Genomic DNA, 26,083 nt, shown 5'->3' with positions numbered 1-26,083 from the left:
GTATTTTGGGATGTTTGTAACGAATAAACTCAAAAAATACTGGACCGATTTCGAAAAATCTTTCGCCATTAGAATGCGACATTATCGCTGAGTAACATAGGCTATTACTACTAAGAAAAAGGAAAGCCTAAAACTTGAATAGTGTAGCCCAAGCGTAAAAAAAATGCCATATGACTTTATCGTATGCGCTATATACGGAAACTAATTGATATAGAATTGTGGGATTCGTATAGAATAGAAATTTGTGACGCAGCGATTGTCACAGATTTCTATTCTATTCTACTTATACTCGTACGGAAACTGTTGATGATATCACAAAAATATTCTTATCTTTACGGTGAAGGAAAACATCATGAGGAAACCTGCACAAACCTGCGGAGCAATTCAATGGTGTGTTTGAGGTTCCCTAATCCGCACTGGGCCCGCGTAGAACAACGGCCCAAGCCCTCTCATTATGAGAGGAGGCCTAGGACCAGCAGTAGGCCAGGATGATGATGGTGATGGGGTGTTCCTTTAATCTTTATAAATTCTTGTATTTGCGCAGCGCTTAGCACACACATAAATCATCTCCAAGGTCAGTCACGACCCATAATTGCACCGCACCGTGTTACATCTAAGTATTGTTGATATTTTCCTTGTTTTCCTTGTGGTTACACAGAACTGATAGTTTTTAAGGTTTTGTTGTCAGGCTGCCATTAAGGTACGCGTCCGTATGCTCAACACGCCAATGCCTAATAGACGACACCCTGCTGTCATCTATTGCTAGTGACATGAGTTTAAAGTGTTAAGCAGTCGTACGTTTAACGATTTTTTGTGTAAAGTATCATTAGTTATGTTCGAATCGGTAGCCCAACATCCTGGGGTGGGCACAGACCACACTGAGGTGGGCACGGCTCACTAATCCCCCCCCCCCTATGTGAAAGGCTGTAATACGAGCAATTAAAACATAGATCGTCCTCGTCAAACTGAACAACATTAGTTCAGCTACTTTTAATAATAATGGAATCTTTGAATTTTCCTTTTTTCATACAAATTAAATACTGCTATCAATGTACGCCATCCTAGAGACGTCGTCTGTCATGGTACAAACTACAGACATCAAGCATTTTGCTTTACATGGCTTCTTTGAATAAACTTAAAAGTGTAATACAAAATAAAAAACTAATTATTTTTAAAAGTTGCTGAACTAATGTTGTTCAGTTTGAGGAGTATGATCTATGTATTAGGTATTAGGCATTAGCGGGCTGTTTTCCGCAACTCGACGTCTAAGTGCGCCTATTTTGCGTGATTAGGCTGTAGGCACTATTCATGCCAGCCTAGCTCCTGGAGGAAGCCTAGCTGACGCTTCACGTTGCCGGCTACTTCCTGCAGTGACCCCGGTGATCCGAGGTGTAGTGCCATATAGTTCGCCACACCAGAGCATTCCAGAAGTATGTGAGTGGCTGTCTCTTCTGCCTCCATGCATGCACTGCTCAGGGGGCTGTCTGTAACACCTAGATTATGTAAGTGCTTGTTTAGCAAGGCGTGTCCGCGAAGCTTGCGGGACAATCCGGGGTTGATCGTCGGGAGGGCTTCTCTGGTTTGCCTGCATGTATCTAGCTTTGGATCTATGTATTAACTATTTGCTTATATTACAGGCCACACCCGGTATATGCCTATGATAACATATTGTTGTATTATTGTTGCAGTTTTGAGCGACCGCTTCAGTGGCGATAACCTGGCTGACTCCCGAGTCAAGAGACAAAGTGATGGGTTGGTCTTCAACGAGGAAGCAAACTGGCAGCAGCGTAAGGGCAACGACATTGATTTCATCATCATCATCATCATCGTCATCGTTCTCTATAGCTGCTGGTTGCCCTTCTTGATAGAACTAAAAACGATTACTCTTTTCATCCGCGACCTTACAATGGTTACGAAGATCTAGACATCTGTGTCTAACATCTGGTAGCATGGTGAACGGTTTTTTTTTGTTATTTAATTTTAACAATTACACAGTGTATACATGAACACATTTTTTCGCCAAACTGCATGACAGTTTGTTGGCGAAATGAAAACTCAAAACACTTCCATATCTAAATACTGTGCAAAACTTAACTATATAACTAACCTATTAGAAAAGTATCCTAATTTACATTTATATATGTATTACGAGTTTTATAAAAAAATAATGAGATATAGGTGGGTACTTATTCAACTTGACTGATACTATGCGATAGTGGGTACATTTATGGGTTATATCTATAATTACTTATTACATAGACATATTATCAGATAGATATTCTTATACCCCCTTATTCATAAACGACAATCAAACCTATTTTAGTTAAAATGCCGCTAAAATTCGTTTGTCCTTATCTGTCACTTCGACATTTGTATTTGTTAGAAAGGGACAAAGCATTTGTTAGTTAACATAGGCTTGTTAAGTTTTATGAATAAGGGGGATAGTGGTTAGAGAACCTGACTACGAAGCTCGCGCAGTTTCGTCGGGCAGTCGCGCGAGCAGAGCGGTGGCGCGTAGTGTGCGTGTTGCGGCAGCCGCCGAGTCGCGTGCTCCTGAGAAGGGCTTCGAAATAGCCCGAAACATGTCGAGCTAAACTCGGTTTAAGACGTGAGCTATCCGTTACAATATCATTTAATATGAGCGAGTCTCACGGTAGTTTCATGTTCAAAATTACAAAATACGTCTCGATCGCTTTCGCGTTAAAATCTCAACTTGTATGGAAACACGAACATCGCAAACGTTCCGCTAGAGGCGCTGTTCGTGTTTCCATACAAATTGAGATTTTAACGCGAACGCGATCGAGACGTATTTTGTAACCGAAAACTTATTGGTACAGGATGTTTTTCTTCTACGGAAAGCAACTTTTAATACATGATATATCTTCAAAGGTTATCGGCTCACATAATAGTTGACAGTCATGATGTAATGTTTGTAATATGGGTACATAATGTTTTGTTTGTCATAACATAATACTTTTTTCTCCGAATCCATAAAGGTGTATACCTACTATGACCGTATTACCAACGTGTCATGCAAAAATATAATGATAAGCTTATTTACTATTCAACCGGCTAGACGACTAAAAAACCGGCCAAGACCGTGTCTGACACGCCCAAAATAGAGTTCCGTAGCCATTACGAAAAAGTTAAGTAATATTTTTCTAAGGATTTCGTATTTTATACGGAATCTTCCAAGTTTAGGTATACTTTATACCTTAGGCTGCTATTTACTCTTAAACTACTAATAATTCTCAAGCTAACTTAGCCGTTATAGATTTCCTTAAAGTTTGATATACTTACTACCATCCTGAATTTTTTCAATCTTTTCCACCCACCGGTTTAGATTTTAGAGGGGGGGAACGCTCGATTTTAATGAAAATTTGCACTTTAAAGTTGAATATTTCGCAAAAAAACAATGAATCGAAAAATCGTCTTAGCAAACCTATAATGGTTTTAAAATACCTATCTAACGATATCCTACACTGTAGGGTAGGATGAGAAAAAAAACCACCCACACTTTTACGGGACACGTCTATGGGAGGTACCCTAAAAAATTTTTTTAGTTTTTTATTGTACTATTTTGTCGGCATAGTTTACATATATATCCGTGCAAAATTACAGCTTTCTATCATTGACAGTCCCTGAGCAAAGCCGCGGACGGATGGACAGACAGACAGACAGACATGGCGAAACTATAAGGGTTCCGTTTTTGCCATTTTGGCTCCGGAACCCTAAAAATACTTTTTAGTCCGTCAGTTAGATAATTAAAAAATATTGTACACGTATTTTTTCTTTTGTTTGACTAACAAAAAATTACAAGGATACAGTGCTTAGAAGCTTCGAGTAAAGTCACTTTATGGTACGATTTTTCCTAATACCTAATAGTGACGTCACAAGCCCCCACTCCGGAAGTTTGATGATCTATACCTTTGTCGATTTTTAATAATTTGATGAACCCAAAAATACGTGTCCCATATTTTTCCATAATCTAACTGACGGACTAAATAGAATGATATATTTTTAACCCTGTCGTCATCCCTATTCAAGAGTATTTAAATGACAGTCATAAATTTAGATTAGAATATAGATTACTGTTATAAATGCAAGTGACACACACAACTTTAAAATATTTTGCATGTCTTTCTGACAAAACATGTCGCACTATTGTACCATGTTTGAGCAAATAAATGACTGATTACTGAAAAGTATTGCGAAACTGAAGTGGCAGGGGGCGGGGCACATTGCTCGCAGGACTAATGGCCGATGGGGTCAGAAGGTTCTCGAATGGCGTCCGCGGACCGGGAGACGAGCTGTCGGTAGGCCTCCAACAAGATGGAGTGACCTGGTTAAGATCGCGGGATCGCGGTGGATGCGGAAAGCACAAAACCGGTCTGAATGGAGAGCCTTGGGGGAGGCCTATGTCCAGCAGTGGACGTCTTTTGGCTGACATAATGATGATGATGATGAGACTATGCCCAGTCTTATGAGAATAAGTAGGTCCTCTACTTTTTCCCAACTCACGATTACCAACTGTTTCATTTCCCAGCTCAAGATTTTTTATGAAACCATTTTTTTTCGCCACTCCTAAAACAAACGTAACCTAACCTACTGTGTTCTATGAAAGCATTAGAAAATACAGTGAGAAAAAATTTTGGTTTCGGAGAAAATTGAGTTAGGGATAGGGAATGAAACTGTTGGCAAAGGAAACTTGGCAAAGAATAATTCTGCGAAAAGGCAAAAGTGGCAAAACCCGATGCGTTTGACATTCCGTTTGACACTCCGTTTGCCTTGGCGTATCTAGGATTATTTTTAAGGGGGGCCTTGCCTGGATTTTTACCCGACTGCCCGAAGGAGGGTTATTGTGTGAAGATATCAGGAGGTATTATGGAATTTTCAATGGATAGCCCAAAATCCTAGGGTGGGCACTAGACAATATTGGGGTGGGCACGGCCCAAACCCCTCTATATACGCCTATGTCCGTTTGACACGTTTCTACTACGGTCATGGCATGACACGGTGTAATGTGCAGACCTTTGATTTTTTTTTGCAAAATTTACGGTTTCAGAAAAAAAAATATGACAAAGAATACATTATGTTATGACTTTTAAAAACTGCAACTGTATGTACACGCTACCGTCTTTGAATTGAATAGACCTTTTACCTCTGGTCTAAGGAATTTTATCCTTTTCATTCTCTACCTGCTCACTAAACTTCTACTTCTATTTCTTCTTCAGTTTCATTTCTAGAATCTTCTCTGCCATCTTCGCAAAACAGCGGGAGTTCACCGCCTTCTGCTAATAGGCCAAGTAATTGTTATTTTATTTCTATTTATGTTAAATTCTCATCAACATATAGGTAAAGTATTTAGAGTTTATTCTATTATGCACTTCTCTTATTATATAATTAGCATGTGTGGCTTGACTGTAAGTGTTAATTATGAGATTAAATAAAGTTACATTATGCAAGGTAAAGTTAAATAAAAGTTTATAAAAGAGTTTAGACATTTTTTTTTTTATTCGTGTCTAAATTCCTGTCCAGCGGTGGTGTAGGGGTTATAGCACGCAGCACGGATTGCTGAGGACCTGGGTTCGATTCCCAGCGCTGGTCTCTTTTTCTGGTTTTTCTGTGCATCCATGTCTCAGTTTGTATTTTCAATATAATTTTAAACTGATCATATTTTGCAGGACCGTTTTCTCAAACTAGAACAACGACAACTAGAAGACCCAACACAGGTAAGTTGCTTTAGACACTTAATATCAGACCGGATGGCCTAGTGGTTAGAGAGCTTGACTATAAAGCTTGAGTTTCTGGGTTCGATTTCCGGCCGGGGATAAATACGAATGTTTGTTCTCGGGTCTTGGGTGTTTAAAATGTATTTAAGTATATTTATCTATACAAGTATGTTTTTTTTAATCGACTGGTTGGCAAACGAGCAAGTGGGTCTCCTGATGGTAAGAGATCACCACCGCCCATAAACATCTGCAATACCTGGTATTGCAGATGCGTTGCCAACCTAGAGGCCTAAGATGGGATACCTGAAGTGCCAGTAATTTCACCGGTATTTTCTGTCTATCCGTTGCCTAGTCTCTATAGTACTAGCTTTGCTTAATTTGGGGCTAGGTCAATTGCTGTTGTGCCAATATCCGAGGACAACCTGACCAATAAAATAGTTGCTGAATAAGTAATACTTACTAATTTAAATAAAAATTATGGTGGGGAGTAAAGTACTGGATACATATTATTAGGTATTTCCATCTTTTGTCTAGTCTTTGCCTCCTAGTCCTACTACTACTAGGTACTTACTACTTATTTTAAACTACTTTTTTTTTGTGCATTAGTTTATATAAGCTAAAATCTGGGGTACTGCCTTTTTGCAACGTAACGTTTGGCAACCTGTTTCATTTCGTAACTTTTCATTTCGCAAACTTTAAAACTGCAAATATTTCAGGATTTATTTCAGAGCCATCGTGTAGAACCCTTTAGGTTAGGTTAGATTAGTTTTATAGAAATCCTGAAATATTTACAGTTTCAGAAATAATGAACAGTTGGGAAATGAAAAATTGCGAAATGAAACCGGTTGCCAAACGTTATTCGCCGAAACATTAGTAAACCGCTAAATTTATACCTACTACGTTTTGGTCAGAGAATAAAGTCCCATGATATTTATTTAATTTTTATTTATGTACAATGCAGATGAAGCCGGAAGGTTCTTTATTCAGTACAACAACGTGCCTATGGGGATGGAAAGAGTCGGCAACAGACTCTTCATTTCGCTTCCTAGAAGGAGATATGGTAAGTATTATTGGATTGTCTTTTTATGCTTTTTATCCACTTGGAGGACCTTTTGTAACATTATTTCAAGCCATAAATTAATTATGAATTATGATAATTGAGACATGTCAATACAAAATGAGCATTCTAGGGAATGTTACTTTTTGGCCGAACGTTCGTTTCATAACAATCAATCAATAACATTTTTGACGAGCATTAACTAGAGTAAATCAAAGCCAAGGAGACGAGATACAGAATACAAAATATTTATTTTTGAACAACTACGAGTACAATAGTACAGCTAAAAAAACGTAGGTAAACATACACATACACGCACCAAAAGCCTCCAAAAACCAATCATAATTTGATTGCTTAGTAGCGACATCTCTTGTCTGGGTGAGCGGTTGGTTCCGAAAGAGTGTGACGTCTCTCGATGAGAGCGGAACATAGATGTCGCTAGTGCTGCTGCATAAGTAGCATAGTAGAAATAAGCAACCTGAGATATGTATGCATAGGAAAAATTCGTGTCTAGATTCCTGTCCAGCGGTGGAGTAGGGGTTATAGCACGCAGCACGGATTGCTGAGGACCTGGGTTCGATTCCCAGCGCTGGTCTCTTTTTCTGGTTTTTCTGTGCATCCATGTCTCAGTTTGTATTTTCGACATACACGCAGTTGGTTCAAAAAAAGGACACCCCTCAGCATGTGTCATAGCACTTAGCGTTAGTAACTTAAAACTAAACCAAGTTAGACAAACAAATACAATACAAAATCTTTAAAGGAGAAATGTGACATTACGCAGTGCAGCTTAGGTACAGACAAAAACAAAAACAATCCTATGCAAATAACTATATCAACAACAAACACATCTTCAAATTGGAACAATCACAAGTATCAAGTAAAATAGGCAATTATACACAATAAAGCGGCTCGTAGACGGGCCATATTTTCACTGCAGTTTGTGGCCGGCAACTATTGGTGTCCCTCTCTTACTCACATGTTAGACAGGGACACCAATAGTTGCCGGCCACATATTGCAGTGAAAATATGGCCCGTCTAGGAGCCCCTAGACAACATCTCTGTCTGATACGTCATTTTTATAGTAGGTATATCGCTCTATCTCTGTCTCATGTCATGACATAATTTCATCTCTTCTCGTTGGTATTACTTAATTACCTCGCGGCTACGTTCCTTGTTCAGTTCAATAAATTGAAATACGGTGAGTGCTGGGTGTTAATTTATGCTTTCACCATTAGCACCCATCGATTGACAATTAACGGGGTTGTATTAAGGGGGTGTATTGAAAATCAGCTCTGTGCCAGTCAGGGCCTCCTATGGAACCCTGACTCACAGCATTACACTGAGTACATCTCCTTTGCCACAGCAAACGTTAGTGTTATTTCCAGTTTTTATATTAATTAGGTAGTAATGTAATAAATCTTCTTCATAATAAGTTTGTAATTCTCTGTAATAAGTCTTCGATCTACTATGTGTTGTGGCATTATGATATTTTATCTTTATCTCGTTCTGTTACAAATCAAATGAATGCTCAAGTTAATGCAGCATCTTAATATTTTTAAGCATTCTACGTTGACGACATCTTACTTTTCCAGGGATCCCCACAACGCTGAACTACATAGATCTAGACCAGAATGTGAACACGCGTTCGCCGGCCCTCAACCCCTACCCGGACATACTCCAGGGCCGGAACCTAACGTCCGTGTACCGGACACGTGCTGACGAGTGTGGGAGGCTGTGGATGGTGGACACTGGACTCTTGGAGCTGCCTGGTGAGTAGCTGCCTGGGGAGAGCAATCCCAATTTTGAAGTTAGGAACATTTCATCATCATCATCAAAAATATGAAACCAGCTTCCTGGGACAGCATTCCCGGAGCGTTAAACTTAGGGATCCTTAAAAAGCGGGCCTGTCAGTCTCTCAAAGGGCCAGCAACGCACCTTGTGTCCATTATATTTAAAAAGAAACAACACTGCGGTAAAGAATAAAATAGTAGATTGTACAACGAGAGAGAGGGTAAGGAGCTATTTTATCCGAGACGTTCATATACCCGAGCCACATCGAGGAGAAAATGGCTTTAATGCTCGAGTTTTACATTATACTTTTCACTGAAATTAAATAACAACAGGGGAAACGTTGTTCACTTACAATCTTTTATATTTCATGCATTACTATATTCTGTCTGGCTGGTTGGCTCCAGCTATTTTCTTGAACCTACGACCATCTGAAAGGCAATAGGTCAAACCACTATGCCACTACGGCTTTAAACCACTAGGACACCAGTCTCACTGCTCTTGTAATTGTAACGTTCACATCCTCTTTCAGTCAACCCGATACAAATCCAACCGCCGGCTATCGTGGTCTTCGACCTTAACACCGACTCGCAGATCTTCAGATACCAGTTCAAGAGCACCGACATACCGGCTGCTAATACACCTACTGGTAAGTACAAGTACAAGGTTGCAATACAGGATGCACCTACAATACAATACAGTGGCTCTTATACGAAGTTACGACGACTCTTATACGGAGGCAAATAAGAACGAAAGTAGTTCGCAAAGAATGTATGGCTACACTTGATCAGTTTAACCACTTTCAAACTAATAAACTACCACAACTTCTAAACTGATCATCTTATGAACTAAAAGAATTTCTTTGCTCACCCGCGACCTTATAACAGTTAAGTTTATGCAAAATATGCGTGTGCATGCAGTTCCTCCAGCTCCACACTGTAAGAACACACACAAATCACACAAACCCATCTATCACCACCACCACACTACACTGACGCGTTTCGAACTCCACCAGAGCTCATCTTCAGAGTGACACAACCGTACACCATGCTACCAGATGTTAGACTAACAAACCACAACAACCGTTTTAAATTTATCATTGTAACTCCCAAATACCCACCTATATTATTTTCTCAAACAAAACAAAAGTACCCACAAAAATATTAATTTTAATCGTCCTATAAAACTACCTTGATTTTTATTTATTTACTGTCAAGGCGTGTTTTATTAACTACCATTCCTGAAATTAGATCCAAGCCGTAGCAAGGGAGATGATACTAAATTTACCTGCTCATTAATAATAGACCCCATACTATTGTACCTAACCTAATCATCTCCATGCATTCTAGAACATCGAGACGAAACCCCTTGCCACAATAATGTAACACTTCATATGAATCTGAGTCTAATAAAAAATGATTTGATTCTAACAGATCTTTGGCAAAATTTGATCTGGATGCTCATTCAGTGTGGAGGTGGAGGAACTGCATGAACACGCATATTTTGCATAAACTTAACTATCATAATAAGGTTGCGGTGAGCAAAGAAATTATTTTAGTTCATTGATATATCATTGATATGGACCTCCGCAAAGTAACGCCTGGTACAATAAATAATTGATCATCTAATAAGTAACTTACCAGCTCATAATTCCACTATTGACCATCACATAATACTAACTGATCACTGCTTTACCGCGACTGATCATTGTTTTACAGACATCGGTTACATTACACGCTACTGCGTTCCGGACTGATGAAAACTGAATCTATTTAATAATCGTCAATCCATTTTGAATGACAGAACACCAGAATGATGGACAGAACTGGCGCCAGAATGAGCCGTGTAATCCGTTGGTTCCTTATTCGCCGGATTCCAACTTTGTCGGATTCCAAGCTGGGCGGATTCCAACTTTGTCGGATTCCAAGCTGGTCGGATTCGTGACAATCAAATTATTAAATTATAAAGCAACCTAATTATTCTAACTTAAGGCCCATGTTACCGTTAGGTACGACGACGAGCGAAGCGAGGAGAATGTTAGGTAGAACTGCGACCCAACAGCGCGCGATCTGAGCGAGCGAAGCCAGCGTGCCGCTGTAGCAGCCGGCGAAGCGCCAGAACCAAGTTCTTTATAATACTATACTTTTTAAGAATAAATAAATATAATCTCAAATTAAATTGTCTATGTAATAAGTTTGGAGTCCGACGAACTTGGAATCCGACGAATTTGGAATCCGACAAACTTAGAATCCGACCAGCTTGGAATCCGACGAGTTTGGAATCCGATAAACTTGGAATCCAGCGAAGAAGGAACCAATCTACAGTCTATGTCATTTCGTTTCCTCAGGTCTAGCGTCCATAACTGTGGACGTTATCGGCGGAGACTGCTCCAATACGTTCGCCTACGTGCCCGATCTGACCACTTTCGGGATCATCGTGTTCTCGCTCAGGGACAATGACAGCTGGAGACTCTCGCATAACTTCTTCAGCTTTAATCCCACTGCTGGAGCTTTGAACATAGCTGGTAAATTAAATTAGACGGATTTACTACCGTGTACCGTCTTACCTTGTGACAGAAGGAAGTGATGTAAACATTAACATCTATTTATAGACAGCATGTTTCTTACATCAAAACGGCGCACAAAGTTTGTTCATAGCGCGGATTTGTGAACCTTTCACTATAGTTTGTTGATGTCCGTGACAGGGGTTATGTCAAAATAATATTGATGATTGATGCGCCGCGCGTTTTGTTCCAAACAGCTAGTCTAGTGCCGTAAGGTACATAGATGTCAATGGATGTAAACGACACTTCAATGAGCTAAGTAATAAATTAATTCACTTGGCTATGTTAGTGACCCTCGTGCTTCTGCGTTGGTTATCTGGGTAAGTATTAGAAGGATTTATTTTTATCAGAAGCTTTTACTTGACTTCAATTCGCGCACAGCTAATAAATAGCTAATAATAGTGTTAATTATTTAGAGTTAGTAACGCACTCGAACCTTTACTACCAGTAGAGTGGTTTAAGAATGGCCAGCCAGTGACCATAGGGCTAGGTTAGCTATCCATGACTTTGTATTTGTGTGTTTGTATTTGTATTTGTGTATGGTTTGTATTTGATAGCTGAAGACTCTAGAATATATACTTGCAAAGCCAATAATCATGTTGGGACTGGTAGCTGCAGACTATGTTGTAGAAGAACGGCGGATATAGTTAGAGGCACTCAGAACGAATCTAGATTGGAGCAAATTCAGCAATAGTAGACAGGATCAGATATCACAGGGCACAGGGCTGACATGATGGATGAGATTACTATTCAACAATACTATTTAAGTTAAATAAAGATTAAGATCAAGGAAGGTCGTGCTCATTTGAGTGCAGGCTAATTCCATTACATTAATTTCATTTGGACTTTTTTATGAAGGTCATCGGTTCCAATGGAGCGACGGCATCTTCAGCATCACCCTCCGGAGCCAGAAGCCAACGGCTGCAGGACGGCATACTTCCATGCGCTTGTCAGCACACAGGTACTTAACACAAGGATCAATCATCATCAAAGTTGAAGAAGAGGCCTTCTCTACATTACTGAAGAGGCCATGAAGTAAGGAATTGATGGACGAGTTCGGGTAGACGGATAAAACGAGTCTAGCAATCCCTGTTCTGGCCGAGGCTTGTATAGTGCTTTTCTCAAACAATGTGAGGAAATACTTCATCCATCCATCCATCCATGTATCCATCCATGCATCCATCCATGCATCCATCCATGCATCCATCCGTCACATCCATCCATCCATCCGTCCATCCGTCTAACCATCCGTCCATCCGTCTAACCATCCGTCCATCCGTCCATCCGTCTAACCATCCGTCCATCCGTCCATCCGTCTAACCATCCGTCCATCCGTCTAACCATCCTTCCATCCGTCCATCCGTCTAACCATCCGTCCATCCGTCTAACCATCCATCCATCCATCCATGCAACCATCCATCCATCCATCCGTCCATCCACGCATCCATCCATCCATCCAACCATCCATCCATCGCATCGCATCGCATCGCATCGCAATATCGCAAATGCTTACAGAGTAGTGGTGGTTAGCTGCTTGGCTGTCTGTAATTTTTCCTTTGTCAGTTTAATGTTAGTAAGCAAATTTAAAAAGTTAGAGCAGCGGACAATAATGGATTTTCATACTTACAAGTTATGTAGGGAGGTGGTAGGGAGCCATAAATGAGAAACTTCATGTCTCCATTTCGTGACATTAACGCATACATTTCCGAGCATGTTTGAGAAAATAATATTAGTTATACAAATGCTACTGGGTATCAAATCCGGGACCTGGAGCTTCATAGTCATATTTTCTAACCACTATGATAAGACATGAACAACGCATTTTTTTACGCAACTTACACGCTGTTATTTTTGGGAATTTTAGCCGGAATTTCAATTCAATTGCTAGGTTTAATGATGTACCCTTTGGCCGCTGTATACAGTGGAAGTATCGGGGGGGGGGGGGGGCTTTTGGTCAGCAATAGGACAGAATAGGCTAACAATCATAATTGGCTATTCGATCAACATGATGACATCAACAAATAAAACGACTCATTTTGGACACCATAAGACTAAGCCTTGGTGGCCTAGTAGTTTGACCTATCGCCTCTCAAGCAGAGGGTAGAGGGTTCAAACCCCGGCTCGCACCACTGAGTTTTTCGAAATTCATTTGAGGAATTACATTTGAAATTTACCACGAGCTTTGCGGTGAAGCAAAAACATCGTGAGAAAACCTGCAGAAACCTGCGAAGCAATTCAATGGTGCGTGTGAAGTTTAATCCGCACTGGGCCCGCGTGGGAACTACGACCCAAGCCCTCTTGTTCTGAGAGGCCTGTGCACAGCAGTGGGACGTATATAGGCTGGGATGATGAATACTAAGCGATACAGAAACCAAGACCCTAAGGTACCTAAAGTAAGTATCGCATACCCTACCGTTGGCCTAACATTAAGAGATCATTTGTTTCCTTTACAGGAGTTCGCGGTCAACACCTGCCTATTGCGAAACAGGACAGCTAGCAGCGACAGTAACTACTGGCAGATGTACAGTGTGAGCTTCCACATGATAATGCCAAACGCTTATCTCAATAAATATCCAATATCAACCTCATGATTTTTCGGACTCATTTGAGTTACCTATATTTCTAGATATTATGACTAAACTATGCATGACTGTCATTCATTCACGTCTGCTTGTCTGTCTGTGGCACAGGCTCTCAAATGTATGGGCCGATTTCGATACTGTTTGTTTACGAGAAAGATTATTAAAGTCGGTTACACCCATTTGAAATTACAATGTCTTAACTTTGAAATTACAATGTCAGAGGTTTTTCAACTTCTTTAAGTTGGTTAGATTGTCACTTAATTGCTAACTAATGCATAACCACATCTCTAATACATAGTGTTATGTGAACAAGACAATACTGACCAGTGCTTAGACTTACAGAAGGCATTGGACAAGGTGTGTCTTAAAAAGCTTCTATTTTAAGACTAAAAGCTACTTCCAAACACTTTATTTAAGTTTATTGGCTCTTATTTGGAAGACAGACTGTTTTATGAGCAGTACGATGAGTATAGCCCTCAAATTCCGTTCATGGCATACTGACCGGAGTCTCTCAAGGATCTGTATTGGGTCCGGTTTTATATACTACATACACCTACCTGTGTAGAGAAATGTAGGTACTAGTGCCTTATGCAGATAAATGTTTTTCTAAATTGTAAAATAAGTTTTTGGTAAAAAAATAATTTTCAATACAAGCTTTTTTTGCTAACTGTACTTTTTGTCGACTTTACTTGCATTTTCACCCAAACTACATTTGCATACCAAATTTCAAGTCGATGCCAATAACCGTTGAAGAGTTCCGTCCTGCTGAGACAATCTGGCCGGACTACCAGGATGTCACTACCAGATTACTGGAAGTTGGTCGAATTTAACTTGCAAGATTTGATAGACAGACAAACATCGAGACAGGTGAAACTAAATAAAAGCTTGTAATGAAATAGTATTTTTTTGTTTCTTAGCTGGTCGGCGACCGCGGCAGTAACAGCCAGTCGACCATGCATGGCTACCACCAGGGCAGTCAAGTCATATTCTTCGCGGACATCGGGCGTGATGCTGTCTCCTGCTGGAAAACCACCACCAACCTTGATACCGCTCATGTGGCTATTCTGGCTCAAGATAAACAACGGATGAGTTATCCTTCTGGTGTGTACAGTCAAGGACTTTACCAATACCTTTACCAACCATTTCACAGTAAGGGTCATAGTGACATCACATTAATTAACAAGGAAAATCGTAATGACTTTTCGTTTGATAAGGTTCCATGGTGGCGTTCGCTGCGTACCAATGTAATGCATAATGCTTTTCCATCGGAAAAAGTCCGCCGGGCACTATAGGTACTATTTAATACGAGACTTTAATACTTATAGGTACCTACTATTTAATACGAGAGCGAGAGGGACGGTACGATACGAACTTCGAGTTTCGAGTTTCGTAGTAGCCCTGCTGATCTTAATCGGAATGTTGCCCGCTACTTCGTCCACTTAGAATTCGTTTATCGCTATCCCGCAGGAACTGCAATTTTCCAGGGTATTAACTATCCTATCTCCTTCCCCGGGACTCGAGCTATATACCGAATTTCATGCGCCAATCAGCCACCGACAGCCAGAGGATGAAAATTTTTGAAAAATCTTCATCAAATAATTGGCACTGATCACTTTTTTACAATGTGATCTAATTCCAAAACGATTTGGAGGCCATAATAGGCTTAATAAATAATTTCATAAAAAGGTCACACAAGTGTCACGTATATTTGCAAAATAACGTGACTTTTGTATGACCTTCATCGTAAATAAACGTTAAGGAAGAAAGAAGAAAGAAAATAATTTATTTATAACAGCAATGACACATTCAGGTTAGGAATAATAACAATAAGAAGTGTTGCCGCTATAAAAAGGTCCCGGCTGAGCATATCGCTGGTTGAAAACCAGCACTGGTCTTCCGCCGGGCCACAGAAGTGTTACGGAAAGTCCCTGACTGGTGTTAACTGACGGTTAAATGTGATGCCGTCTCTGTCTATTCGAACAAAACAAATAGAGACGGCATCACATTTAACCATCAGTGAACACTAATTAATGGATGGTGAAACAGCCCCTAAGTACCTATGTAACCAAACCGCCTAATCCAAGCCTAATCCTAACACTGTCAGATGACAGATGACACTATGTTTTTTTAAATATTTGTGACGGGCAAAGATAAACATAGTTTTTAACGCCATGGCAACTATGGTTAGTTAAAATCGCGGTAACTTATAAAATCACGTTAATTTTAAGTTTTGTGAAATGGTAATTCGTTATTGTTTTTTTCCGTTACATTTTGTTTTAACCAAACCTAATTATAAACATCGTAATGGCTGCTCCCATTATAGTTGCAAAGTTGCGTTTTGATCTGTAGTGCTGTAAATTAGAACGAAACTGGGCCAATCAACTTTTTTACCGACACTAATCTGTCCGCGACATTTTTCAAACAATTGCAGACTTTTGTAAGTAAACATGTTTTTTCTGTAATTTAATAGATGGTGTACATGAATACATGCCATCCTACGTAAGCTCAACCTATTAAACCGTGAAATATCTTGTTGGAAGTACGATGTTTTGGTAACGCCTGAGACAATTTTGGTAACGCAGGAGACGCCCAAAGTGTCGGTAAAATAGTTGATTGACCCAACTACGTTTGTATGAGGACGCGACCGTACCTACTCGAGACTCTTAAATTCGCCTACCTATTTAAAAAAAAAAAGTTTTTGCTAACCAATACCAATCGTTCAATCTTGTTTCTAGATCTTCATGTGACCGGAGATGAGGTGTGGGTGATAGCGAACACGCTGCCAAGGTTCGGGTACTCGAGGCTGGACACGAATGAATATAACTTCTACATCTACAGGTTGGTAACGCTACAAGGCCTCCTACTTACCTTGTAATTTCCTCTCTGTGTACCTGTTTTCTGTGTGAAAAACTTAACTAAATGACCTGTCGTAGACTCTGGCCAGCGAAAGCTGTCCTCGGGAAACCGCGGCAAATTGAAAGTATTGACGCTGACAACACTTGCTGTACACTAATTAAAGGATGTTGATACTTAGAAATTATAAATTTTCCAGATATTAAATTATACTCGGGACTCTTCAAGCTGCATCAAAATTCATGTAGTAAGTGGTGAAAGTTGATGATGCACTTTAGGAGTCCCTTGGTAATTTTTCTTTACAGTCCAGACTTATACATTTTTGGACCATTTTGACTAGATTCGCATTGAATACCGGGTGTGGCCTGTAATACGAGCAAAAAATTAAAACATAGATCGTCCTCGTCAAACTAAACAACATTAGTTCAGCGACTTTTAAAAATAATGGAGTCTTTGAATTTGCCTTTTTAGGGTTCCGGAGTTAAAATGGCGAAAACGTAACTTTGTCTGTCTGTCCGTTCGCGGCTTTGCTCAGGGACTATCAATGCTAGAAAGCTGGAATTTTGCGCGGATATATGTAAACTATGCCGACAAAATAGTACAATTAAAAATGATGATGATATTTATTTTCAGAGGCCGAGTGAACGACCTGATCGCCGGCACAGTTTGTGACAGCAGTAATTATATGACTTTCGGATGAATTATTTAAGAAATTGTAACCTAACCATGGAACTCAATTATTAATATCGACTTTTTTAATAAACTGTGACTACTGTGCATTGTTTTTCTTAGTTTTACCCAAAGATTTAGAAATTTAGGTATACCTTCGCAGCAGAAGTGCATGTAGTACAGTCAAGGGCAAAGATATCGACACGGCCAAAATTGCAAAAATATGTACACACGGCCTTAATGTTAAGTGCATAAAGTCGTGTATACATATTTTTGTAACTTTGGCCGTGTCGATATCTTTGCCCTTGACTGTACTAGACGCTACGGCACGGTACTAAGAAAGTAGTGCCATCTCTTCCTTCATCATCAGCTTACAGCAGTCCGCAGCAGAAGTGTAGTATATAGCCAAGGACAAAGATATATGCATTAATGTTAAGTGCATAAAGTTGTGTATACATATTTTTGTAACTTTGGCCGTGTCGATATCTTTGCCCTTGACTGTACTATACGCTACGGCACGGTACTAAGAAAGTAGTGCCATCTCTTCCTTCATCATCAGCTTACAGCAGTCCACTGCTGGACATGAACTCTTCCATGGCGCGCCACAACACTGTCTTCAGCCCCTCGCATCCATTCGGAGTAGCCCCGCAGAGCGGTTGTAGCAGTGGAGGCGCTCTCGTTCCTTTTTTGTTTTTCTCGTTACTTTAAGTTACTTTTCCGAATAAATGTATTTTTATTCTTTCTTTCTTTCTATCTATATATATAAAAGAAGAAACTGACTGACTTATAGATCAACGCACAGCCCAAACCGCTAGGACTAGAAACTTGAAATCTATATATATAAAAGAAGAAACTGACTGACTTATAGATCAACGCACAGCCCAAACCGCTGGGCCTAGAAACTTGAAATTTGGAATATATGTTCCTTAATAGGTGTAGACGCGCACTAAGAAAGGATTTTTCGAAATTCCCGCGGGATAGTGAATAAACGGGATTTATATTTTTACTTTGAAATGGCCCTATTTCCGTAACTATAATTATTAGAAACTTCAAATTTAGCATGCAAGTAGGTAATACTAACAGCTAAAATATTTTTTAGGATTTTCCGAAATTCCCACGGGATAGTGAATAAATGGGATTTGTATTTTCACTTTTTATTAGTGACCCTATTTCCGTAATTATAATTATTAGAGACTTTAAATTAACGAAAAAGTAGGTAATACTAACAGCTAAAAACTGTTTTCAGGATTTTTCGAAATTCCCACGGGATAGGGAATAAAATGTGATTATATTTTCACTTCAAAATGGCCCTATTTGCGTAACTATAATTATTAGAAGCTTCAAATTTGGCGAACAAGTAGGTAATACTAACAGCTAAAAACGGTTTTCAGGATTTTACGAAATTCCCACGGGATAGTGAATAAATGGCATTTGTATTTTCACTTTCAATTAATGACCCTTTTTTCGAAAATTAATTATTAGAAACTTCAAATTTGGCGAGCAAGTAGGTAATACTAACAGTTAAAAACTGTTTTCAGGATTTTTCGAAATTCCCACGGGATAGGGAATAAAATGTGATTAATATTTTCACTTCAAAATGGCCCCTATTTGCGTAACTATAATATTAGAAGCTTCAAATTTGGCGAACAAGTAGGTAATACTAACAGCTAAAAACGGTTTTCAGGATTTTACGAAATTCCCACGGATAGTGAATAAATGGCATTTGTATTTTCACTTTCAATTAATGACCCTTTTTTCGAAAATTAATTATTAGAAACTTCAAATTTGGCGAGCAAGTAGGTAATACTAACAGTTAAAAACAATTTTCAGGATTTATCAAAATTCCCACGGAATAGGGAATAAAATGGGATTTATATTTTCGCTTCAAAGTGGCCCTAACTCCGTAATTATAAATATTAGAGACTTCAAATTTGGCATGCAGGTAGGTAAAAACTGTTTCAAAGATTTTCCGAATATCCCACGGGATAAAACGAATAAAGAGGATTTTATATACTTACCAACTGAATCAGAAAACGCATACGCTAAACCAATAAAACTGGGGACTGGAGATTTGGCAACCTGATGTAAATCTGGTAACAATTATTTAGCAGTGACATCCTGCTCATCCTGGCGAGGATCGTCTCCGTAGAAGGGAAGTCCTCAAAAGTTGATGGCACACGCAAAAGACTTTACATGATTGTTAAATTCCAATGACATTGCATTTATATGATATACACCGCCTGATGCTCAAGGGCTCATAGCATAGATACGAAATTTTACATGCACGTTCAACGAGCTGACACAATTACTTTGCCCACCCGCGATCTTTATGATAGCTACATTTGTGCCCATGCAATGTGTGTTCATGCAGTTCCTCCACCTCCACACTGTAAGAACACACAAATCACACAAATCCATCTATTACCACACCACTTTACACTGACGCGTTTCGAACTCAACCAGAGCTCATCTTCAGAGCAACACAACCATTCAGCATGCTTTGGTGTGAAATTTGGAATAGATGGACCTAAAGTAATGCAGAGGTGCACTAGGGCAAAGATTAGAGAAATAAAAAGAATAGGAAAATATCTCAACTTTGTTTGTTTGTTTGTTTGTTTGTTGGGGGTCATCTCTGAAACTATTAAGATGATTTAAATAATTCTTTTATCAATAGAAATATACACTATCCCAGATTGGCATTAGACTACTTACTTTATAAAAAATTACAAACTTTCTGCACAATAAAAATAAGTTTCAATTTTGAGGCAGATTTTCAAAATTATTTCAATAATAGAAAGCTACAATGTGTCTCTAATAGACAATAAGAATATTAAAATAGATCTTAACAGTAATTCATGTCCGCGGGAACTTTACAATTTCTCGGGATATAATCCTATATCGTGTATGAAGTCGCGGGCAAAAGAAACGCGTATAGTACTATGTACCTCGTTTTTCTAAAATTCCAACCCTGAATCAGCGAAGCAGGGTTCAAAGTTGGTAAGAATCATAATTAATTACGTATGTCGGTCGATTTTTGTATTACAAAATTTGCACCACTGTCTAAAAGAAATCTGTCTGTATTTGTATTTCCATATAATCCTCCGAAAAAATAATCAAAACACGAAAAAAAGATCGCAGAAAGTAAATGTATATTACTCCAAATTTAACGCGAGCGAAGCCGCGGGCAAAATCTAGTCTTTACATACGTTTGATATGATTGGATCGGCCAGTAGCGGCTTTAGGGTAGGGCGCGGTGGGGCGACCGCCCAGGGCGCCGGACATCAAGCGCCCCGGCGCCCTTTTATCGTCTCGCTGCAAATTTTCGACACTCGCAAGAGAATCAAAAGTTACAGGGTACTTCCCGTGAACTCAGAATCTTGAAATTTGGTACGAAGCAACGTCTTATAGCACAGATAAAGGAAAAATTGCGAAAAGCATAAATTTTTAGTTATGTAGGTACGTACATCATATAATAAAAATATTTTTAATATTTTTTTTAATAATTATTACGGAACCCTCGTTCGGTCCGACTCGCACTTGGCCGGTTTGTATCGTATAGGTATGAATTACAGTTGGGTAGTGCTAAAACCGGCACTGAGATCGGCCGAGTTCGGACGACAACGCGCGAACTAACTCCGCTACCTTGTCGCTTACCATGTTACAGTAGAGACTTTATCAAATCAAAACAAATGTGAAATGAGAGTCAAGTTCAATATTATGATACATGCATTGGTTGCTGACTACAATGACAAAACAAATGTGATTGAACGTTCTAGAGTGATAATTGGACGTTAATATCTAAATAACAAACTAATAGCTGAACTACTACACCGTTTCGATACATTCTTGGAGTGCATCCATAATAGTCTTGGCTTAATTTAAAAAAAAAAGAACTGTATACAAAAATTAAACTAAAACTAACCTACTTACAAAAATTTATATATAAAATTGCACACGGTAGAGCATGAATACCGGTATTCGATAATATCGAAAAACCGAATATCGGACCAAAATTCCGATATTAACACAACCGATATTGAAATCGTATAATACCGGTATTTCGATATTTTCGATATTAATCTCTAAATAATATTTATTTGGTTTTTTAATAGAGTATTGCACTCTCAACACTCTCAAAAGTCAAAAATTAATTACTTATTTATTAATAGTATTATTTAAAGTAAATTAATTAGAATCTACGATTCATAAAGATTACCAACGATACCTTCATAGGTACCTATGACAAAACCGCGTGTCATCACGTGCCGTGTCTTACTTAATATCTGCACCTGGCCATATAGTAAATGCATGGGATTTATTAGTACTACTGACAAGGGTCAGGTGGCGTAGCATGGCGTCGTGTTTTAGAAGTGTGTTCCTACCTATCTACCGTGAACCGTGAACCTGCGAGTTTAACCAGGTCATCCATCCGTCCGTCTCGTTGGTGGACGTCCTACGCTGCGCTTACCGATCCGCAGTTCTACATCGTGAATGGACATCTTTTCTCCGTACTATACGTCCTCCATTGCCACTTGAAAGAGTTAATTCGCTTGGCTATGTCGGCAGGCCCCTCTTCCCCACCGGGCACACTGGGCAAGCGCCCAGGGCCCCGCGATGGTTTGGGCCCCTAGTCTCTCCTCCATTACCAAACGATAACCTAGCTACTCTACTCTCGCCTGAAAATCAGGCTTACCGAATGCAGCATGTTGTGGCCAGGGCCTCTAAAAGGTGAAAGAGGGCCCTGTACTCAATACAGTGTACTGTATGTCGTTGACCCTTGTTCTTCTACGTGTCTCCGCATTTCTGATTCGATCCCGTAGAGAAACCCCAAGCATAGCTCTTTCCATAGTTCTCTGAGCAACTCTGAGCCCATTTCAACATATGACCTACGTATGGTAAATCACCACGTCTCGGATATATACGAGTATGTCATCATCATCACTGGTAACACACATTGGTTAAAGACTTTCGTCTTAAGGTACTGAGGAATTTGGACGAAAAGTCATTGCCGTGTTTCCCAAACGCTGCCCATCTGAGTTGGATTTGACGATTGACCTTCTTCTCGAAGTTGGACCTACCTAATTGCGGTTTGTCCCAGGTATACATACGCGTCAACAACTTCAAGAATCTAATTCTCAACCAACACACCACACGACACCACATCTACATTGGACGTGACCTTCTTCTTGTCCATGTTTATTTTGAGGCCTAGGTACCCGTTGGAAGACTCGATTGAGGCCTTCGAGCATCGTACTTAGTTCTTCCATCGACATTGCCATAACCACGATATCATCGGCAAACCGAAGTTGAGTGATATACTCGTATTATTCGCCGTTCATATTGATGCCTTGTCCTTTCCATTCCAGAAGTTTGAAGGCGTCTTCTAAAGCGGCAGCATACAGCAGGGCTACTACGAAAATCTAAATTTGAAGGTCGTGCGGTTTCTCTCGCTCTCGTAATAAATAGTATAAGTGTCAGAGGGACCGCACGACACGAACTTCGAGTTTCGAGTTTCGTAGTAGCCCTGCAGTTACGGAGATATGCCATCTCCCTGGCTTACGCCTCTTTTCAAGGGAATCGCCTTCGAAGTCTGTTCCTGTATCTACTCGGACTGACATAGTGGCGATTTTATACAGACACTTCAACACTTCGATATACCGATAGTCAATACGGCATCGCTGGAGAGCCTCAACACCGCCAACGTTTCGACCGAATCATAAACATTAGTTTATCGGAGTGATACATTTTTGATTGTTAAGCCTTTAACACCAATCATAATTTGATTGCTTAGTAGCGACATCTCTTGTCTGGGTGAGCGGTTGGTTCCGAAAGAATGTGACGTCTCTCGATGAGAGCGAAAACATAGATGTCGCTAGTGCTGCTGCATAAGTAGCGTAGTAGAAATAAGCAACCTGAGATATGTATGCATAGGAAAAATTCGTGTCTAAATTCCTTTCCAGCGGTGGTGTAGGGGTTATAGCACGCAGCACGGATTGCTGAGGACCTGGGTTCGATTCCCAGCGCTGGTCTCTTTTTCTGGTTTTTCTGTGCATCCATGTCTCAGTTTGTATTTTCGATATGGTTTCACGGGATACCCGTAAAAGTAACAAAATTTGGAGTTGAAATAAAAAATACAAAAAGACTCCAAATAACCAATCTAATCATACATCATTTAAATCATAAATCATTTATTTGCATAAAAACATGGTACATATTTTGTGTAAGAAAGAAAGAGAGTTTCACATGTTTTGTCACTATGTGACGTACAAATTCTAGTTTAGTTCGGCAAGGTACTGAGCCTCACCTGACGAACCTGGTGATTCTGATAGTGTTGAAGGCGCTCATACTGGCTGCGGGGTTCTTCGGTGCAGGCGCATGGAAGGGCGGCCACCACTATGGAAGAAGTCTAGATGACAACATGAACGTGTCGTACGTCACGGAAGATGAGATACTCATGTACCTGAGCTACTTGATTGGCCAGCAAACACAGCACTTCGGGTGTCTGTACCGGCTGGCCTGCCAGAAGCCAGAGCAAGCAGCGATGTACTCCTCGGGCGCGGATATACTGCTGCAAGGAGCAAAGCTTATACAAGGAAATAGCCTTGAACTGCAGTCTTACGAAGATATATCCAAGGGCATCAAGCAAGCGGCGGCCTGGGGAGAAGAGGGCATGAGTTGTGACGCCCGCTACCAGTGTGGAGATTAATTATAGTCGAAAAAACGTTTGCTAAAATAAATATGTAATCTAAAATCCCCGATCCGTGAAGTAGTCAAGTTAGCAGCGCTTCTGTGGAGCATTTATGTTCACTTAGTTTAGTGGATTTAATTGAACATTTTTTTTTCTTACATTGTTTTATGTTTGAGTTATTGCAAAAAAAAATGATGTTTCTAGAGTATGTTAAGCGCACCGAAATTATGTGATATATTTCACATAGAAGAATTCTTTCGACTGTTTCTTTTTGCCGAAACATGACGAGAGTGTACACAAAGAAGGGTTTTTCTTGTAGGTAGACCAAACTAGGATGACTCCTCAGGATCAAAATAAATGTTTTCTATGAATAAAATAGAAGTGGACCGGGCACCGTCCTACATGGACATATACTTATTAAGCTGTTACGCTTTCAAGCGATTAAGTCTCCGACACACTAAATTAGTTCTGCATCTGTGGTCCGGTTCACACATAAAATGCTAGGACGCATCATTATAACGAATTCCCAAAACCCTTTTACTTCTTTTATTTCTACAGAAAAGGAGTGTGCATAGTTCTGTGAATCACCCACTTGTTATTAAGTATTTCTATATTCACTATCGTAAACGACGAGACAGTTGTCGTTGATAATTTGGAAGTAGAACGATAGCTTAATTTCTATTACTGTTAATTATTAAACTGTAATTTGCATTTTGTAGCTTTTCATCACGCATTCTGTTTATAAGCAGTTGTTTAGTCATGTAAATAAGAAGTACAATTAATAAACTATAGATATGTTTATTATAATCTTAGTAGTTAGAAATATATTAAATATTTTATAATGTTTTCTTACATCGGCAGCCCTGAGATACATCCCTATTTATTTAAAATCACTACCTAATATAATATTGTCTGTCAATTATTGAATATGTTTGAAATGTCGATTCAATTGCTGAAAATGGATTCTCAGGAACAAATCAATCGATATAACGAGTTTATCTTTGTAGATCTCTATCCCTGTAGAGTTTTAAGGTAGGTAGTAATGTTAAATTACAATAAAAACATTGAGTTACAAAAAAAAAAAAAAAAAAAAAAAAAAAAAAAAAAAACAAAAAAAAAAACAGACTTGGAGGGGCAGGACATACCTTGAACACCGGGATGCTGCTTTCTCCAGCAATTGAGTTTCACGACACAGGAATTATTTTAAACGGCACAAAAATGTTCATCACCACTTCAACAAAGATTATAGCGTCATCTCGAGTCGTTTGTTTTCTTCGTTCTTGGTTCGAATTTCGGTGCCAATGGTAGCGGATAGGAAAGGAGGGATGTGTTGCCAGAGTATGGATGCGTTCATGTTAATGCGTGAGTGTGTGTGTGAGTTAAAATTAATTAAATATATTTAAAATAAACAAATAAATGGCGCAGCCAACTTCGGGGGGCCTAGAGGTTTCCTCTACATTGAGAACTAAAAATAATGCTTACTACTAGAGCGGTTGATAAACTTAAAACTAAACGAGAACTTATGATTATTGCGTTGGTAGAGGACAGAGTCGAGTTATCGGACGTATATACGTCCCAGATGCGGTTTTAATTTTAGCAACACGAGTTATATTATCCTTTCCAGGAAAGACCTCTGAAACAATAGCCAGTGGCCAAAACATTGGGTGCGTATTGTCATCTTTGACAACAACAACCGTCCCTACACTCACAGGTTTTGAGGGTATATTCCATTTATCGCGTTGTTGAAGTGAAGTCAGGTACTCCATGCTCCAACGTTTCCAGTAGCTTTGAACTATTCTGCTCAAAAGCTGATAGCGTGTGAGTCTGTTATCTGTGAGGGTAGAGTCGATATTTTCAGCGGGTAAAAATTTAAGCGGAGTTATGTTTAAAAAATGATTTGGAGTTAGCGCGGTCAGATCAGAAGGGTCTGATGAAAGTATGCAAATTGGTCGGCTGTTTAACAGGCCTTCTATTTGTATTAAGATTGTATTAAATTCCTCATATGTGAGGATTTGACTGCCGATAGCTTTATATAAATGCGTCTTAACGCTTTTAATATTGACCTCGCTCAGCCCATTAAAATTTGGTCCATAAGGTGGGCTATGCTTAAATTGAACTCTATGTAGAGTGAGATAATGACTCAAATCATTT

General features: G+C 39.4%; 3 protein-coding genes across 3 annotated transcripts in view; all 3 read left to right on the top strand.

The window, feature by feature from the left end:
* LOC141444433 (brother of CDO-like) overlaps window positions 1–1,924 on the top strand; it is a 15,229-nt gene extending 13,305 nt beyond the window's left edge. Inside the window, exon 9 of the mRNA XM_074109982.1 lies at window positions 1,689–1,924. Coding sequence (XP_073966083.1) covers window positions 1,689–1,924 — 236 coding nt within the window. The remainder of the gene's footprint in view (window positions 1–1,688) is intronic.
* LOC141444784 (L-dopachrome tautomerase yellow-f2-like) lies at window positions 1,691–17,352 on the top strand. Its single transcript, XM_074110428.1, is given in 13 exon segments — window positions 1,691–1,787; window positions 5,235–5,306; window positions 5,685–5,732; window positions 6,694–6,792; window positions 8,382–8,558; window positions 9,110–9,226; window positions 10,925–11,101; window positions 11,999–12,054; window positions 12,057–12,101; window positions 13,594–13,668; window positions 14,640–14,823; window positions 16,458–16,560; window positions 17,209–17,352. Coding segments are annotated over 10 exon segments (1,059 nt in total). The 5' UTR covers window positions 1,691–1,787; window positions 5,235–5,306; window positions 5,685–5,732; window positions 6,694–6,734; the 3' UTR covers window positions 17,276–17,352.
* Window positions 17,353–22,125: 4,773 nt separating this feature from the next.
* On the top strand, window positions 22,126–24,214 carry LOC141444522 (uncharacterized). The gene is made up of 2 exons (XM_074110068.1): window positions 22,126–22,139; window positions 23,521–24,214. The coding sequence occupies exons 1-2, from the start codon at window positions 22,126–22,128 to the stop codon at window positions 23,948–23,950; spliced, it is 444 nt and encodes a 147-aa protein (XP_073966169.1). The 3' UTR covers window positions 23,951–24,214.
* The last annotated feature ends 1,869 nt before the right edge of the window (window positions 24,215–26,083 follow it).

Source organism: Choristoneura fumiferana, chromosome 30 (genome assembly GCF_025370935.1).
Source record: "Choristoneura fumiferana chromosome 30, NRCan_CFum_1, whole genome shotgun sequence".
In the NCBI taxonomy this organism is placed as follows: Eukaryota; Metazoa; Arthropoda; class Insecta; order Lepidoptera; family Tortricidae; genus Choristoneura; species Choristoneura fumiferana.
The sequence above is the reverse complement of the archived record's forward strand: the minus strand, read 5'-3'. Positions and strand labels throughout refer to the sequence as shown.